Raw genomic sequence first — 3632 nt, 5'->3', positions numbered from 1 at the left:
CTGCTTCTGTGTAGTTAATAGGCTGCACATTAGAGTTATAAGGTTTTGATTGGCAAGCTAAAATATTGTATGACTTTTTATCCAGGAAAAATTGTATTTAGCTATGGTATTTTTTTAAAAGTAGTATTGGAAACAACAGTGTGTATTTAACCATTTGACTTGAAATAACGAGCATGCTGTGAGTATTTATAGTAGCTGGTAATGCATAAAATCTGTAGCCTGCTGTTATGGCTTCAAGCATGCATACAGCTTGTGGATTATGCATGTGTATTAGAAAAATCCCTTTTGTCTGATTTCCCCCACTGGCTTCATAATAGATCACATCTGACAAAGAAGTATACTATTTAAGAATCTTAGCTAGATCTTTTCTGTGGTCTCAGTATGTTTGGAGATTTTAATTTAATACACAGGGAAAAAAATGAAAAGTAAAAAAAAAAAGAAAGAAAGAAAGAAAATAAAAAGATATATCTACCACCTCATTTTCCGGGAAAACTCCAATAACTTTCACAGAAGTCCCACCTTTTTCTTACACTTTGTAAAGGAATATGTTTTCTTCCCAGCAAACAGAAACTGGCTAGAAACTCTAGCTTAGAAAATACGGTTTCTGAATGGCTTTTCAAGACTGGGAGACTGTGGTTCTGCTGTGTTTATTACTTTCCCCTTCACACTTAACTAATCGTGTTACTACATTTGAAAGTAATCCTCACATCTTCAGAATTTAATGTCTTCTGTTGCTCGTATATGTGATTTAAACATTTTAAGAACTGATGTCGGTAATTCCCTATCCTCACCCATGATTGTTCTCTGCTAAAATGGCAACACACGCAAGGAAGTTATGAAGCTTTGATCTGTTTTGTATACAGTATAAATAATATTCTTTTCTGACAAGCTGTCCACATTGGAGCTTTAATATTAGCTTAGAGGGGAATAAACTGTTTCCAATATTGCTGTTATGTTCTGTGTTTACCATCCAAACAGGTCTTAAAATCCTTTAAACTCTTCCCAGAAACACATTCTCAGAATGCTTTAAAAGATTACTTTATTTTTAATAATACTTTCAGGGTTACTATGCTGCTTCTTAAAAGATAGATTCCCTGCATCAGTTTATGGCCAGGCTGTATGCATTTTGTTGCAGCAATACCAAGGCAAGTAAGACCAAGTAAAAGTCTTGTGGAAACCATAGCCAGGACTGCCTAGTTTAAAAGGAAAACAAACCAAAACAAAACACCTCAACAGCTTAAAGCACAGAAACAATGTTTTGTAATGTGGGAATTGTTGCGGGACTGAATCCTCCTTTCAGAAATGTTATACTTACCTCTTCATACCCCATAAAATAAACTGCAGAGCTTATGTGGATTTTCCTGTGTTCTTTAACACACTTGACAGCACGTTGGAAGCAAAGTCTGAAACTTCAGCATCTGAGGCCTCTACACTTGCCAAGTCTTTATGGTGCTGAGGAAAACCAAATATGCAGGAAAGCCACAGGGCTATGCTACACAGCATGCTTCTCCCTGCTGTGCTCAGTGGCTTCCTACCCTTTGAACCTCTGTGATACCACAGTGGTGTTGAAAGAAAATACAGTAGGCAGAGAAGTAGAAGAGGACATTTAGGAGTCATTGAGCATCTGATCAGGTGATTTGGAGAGCAACTAAACTGATAACCATTACATTTAACTCAGCTGACAGACCCAGGAGCTCTGGTTTTGTTGTTGCTTTGCCCCTGCCATACAGAGGGTATATATGCTGACCCAACAGGCTACTTTTATTTAGCAGCTCTCCTCCAGACACTTAGGTGGAGAAGGAAAATACATCATAATTGCTGTGAAAAGGAGCACCGCTAAGTAAAAAATCTAATGGAATGAAGAGACTGAATAGTGCTAGAAATTACTCATCTCTCAATACTTTGATCATAAAGGAGTATTTCACTTATGTTTTATTTGGTTCACCAGAGTGATTTGGACTCTTGGATCCTCCTCCTTTCAGTGCTGCATCATCTGAAGCCATAAAGAATTAACTTTTTCCTAGGCAACTTTCTTTATTTAAATTGCCAACCTAGTGGGGACTCCAGCTTTTATCCATTAGGGTTTTTATATATTTATTGTTTCTCAGGTGAGAAATGCTTGGTATGTGCACTGGAAATGGCTTAACATATCCTACTCTCTATTTCAGTGTGAACAAACTACCAAAGAATTTTGATTAGATGCATTCTGCAAAAAGGCTGTAATACAAACCACAGTTTGTGGAAGGATTTACAAAGCCATTTTACAAAAAAAACAAAAACCCAAAACCAGACCAAAAAAAACCACCACCAAAATGGAAACCTTGTACAATTTGATCCAGACCCTCTTAAAAATTTCACCAGATGGAGAAGATGGAATGATATCATTTAGCTGGAAAAATTCTGTTGCTTGTTTAGTAGACAGTAAATTTCAATGTGGCAGCTCCTCAGATTATAAAACTAAGTCTGTTGTACAGTCTCATCTGTTATTTCAGCCATTCAAATGACTTTCAAGAGAGAAGTGTCTTGCCACACTGAGTCTTACTGTTTTTTATTTTAATAGAAGCATGGTGAGTGGCTGAATGGATAATTCCAGTCAAAACTTTGTATAATTAAAAAGTAAAAACCACAATTTGTGGCTTCACTAGAAATTATACAGATGTCGCTTCAGAAAATTGCTGGAAGCTGATGACAAAGCTTTATGATTTTTCAGTGTATTGCCATTTATCTAATCTTTATTATATGTTAACGCTGAATTGCTTCCTTAATTAATGCTTTCTCCCAGTGTTATCATATCCTTTTGGCAGAAGGAGTTACACTGTCTTTCTCTTTCAGGTCCCCTGCAATGGCTGGTGGGTTGTTTGCTATTGAACGCAATTTCTTCTTCGAACTGGGTCTCTATGATCCAGGTCTTCAAATTTGGGGTGGTGAAAATTTCGAAATTTCTTATAAGGTAACACCAAAAATTGAAAACTAATTCAGTTTAGTGTATATTTTTTCTGTAAATACTTCTAATTGGAGTTCAGACAGTCCTACCTCTGGTTTGCACCACTTCTGTCCCATGAAGCCCAGTAGGTTTTGTTGTAGGAGATGTTGTGGCAGAGATGTGTGTCCTCGGTGTTTCCTTGTGAGCTTTCAGGCAGAGGTGTTCACAGAAGTGGCCTAGTGCTGAGACCCGAATGCTGAATAATCTAGATTTTGTTAATGGTTTGGGATCACGCACACCCCTAAATATCTAATCTGAAACCAGACTGGCAAATTTGATGGGGGGAGCCGAGTGCTCTCATGGTGACTGTAGAAAAATGTTGCTTCTAATGAAAGTGATTATAGAGAACAAGTAGCACTCAGTTTATGTGTAGATGCCTGTAAAGTATATAACGATGCAACAAAAGTACTCTGCCCTGGTTTCCTCCTCCCTGCCATTTCTATGGGTGAAAAATGATCTCATATACTTTACAAAAATTCAGTAATTTCTTTACAAGATAAGTCTTTGTAATTGAAACACTAACTGCATAATTCATAATCATTGCAGAATATTTTATTTTCACTCCTAGGCATATGCATGCTCTTCAGTTAGCAGGAAGCATAAGATGATAATCATTAGCTTCTTGTAGCTTCAGTATTCATAATGACAC

General features: G+C 36.9%; 1 protein-coding gene across 1 annotated transcript in view; it reads left to right on the top strand.

The window, feature by feature from the left end:
* The window catches only part of GALNT7 (polypeptide N-acetylgalactosaminyltransferase 7), a gene marked incomplete at both ends in the record, with an annotated part of 12590 nt that overhangs the window by 3050 nt on the left and 5908 nt on the right, over window positions 1-3632 (top strand). The window contains one exon of the mRNA XM_010188090.1: window positions 2833-2950. Coding sequence (XP_010186392.1) covers window positions 2833-2950 — 118 coding nt within the window. The remainder of the gene's footprint in view (window positions 1-2832; window positions 2951-3632) is intronic.

This window comes from Mesitornis unicolor, unplaced genomic scaffold (assembly GCF_000695765.1).
Source record: "Mesitornis unicolor isolate BGI_N332 unplaced genomic scaffold, ASM69576v1 scaffold53097, whole genome shotgun sequence".
Lineage (NCBI taxonomy): Eukaryota > Metazoa > Chordata > Aves > Mesitornithiformes > Mesitornithidae > Mesitornis > Mesitornis unicolor.
The sequence above is the reverse complement of the archived record's forward strand: the minus strand, read 5'-3'. Positions and strand labels throughout refer to the sequence as shown.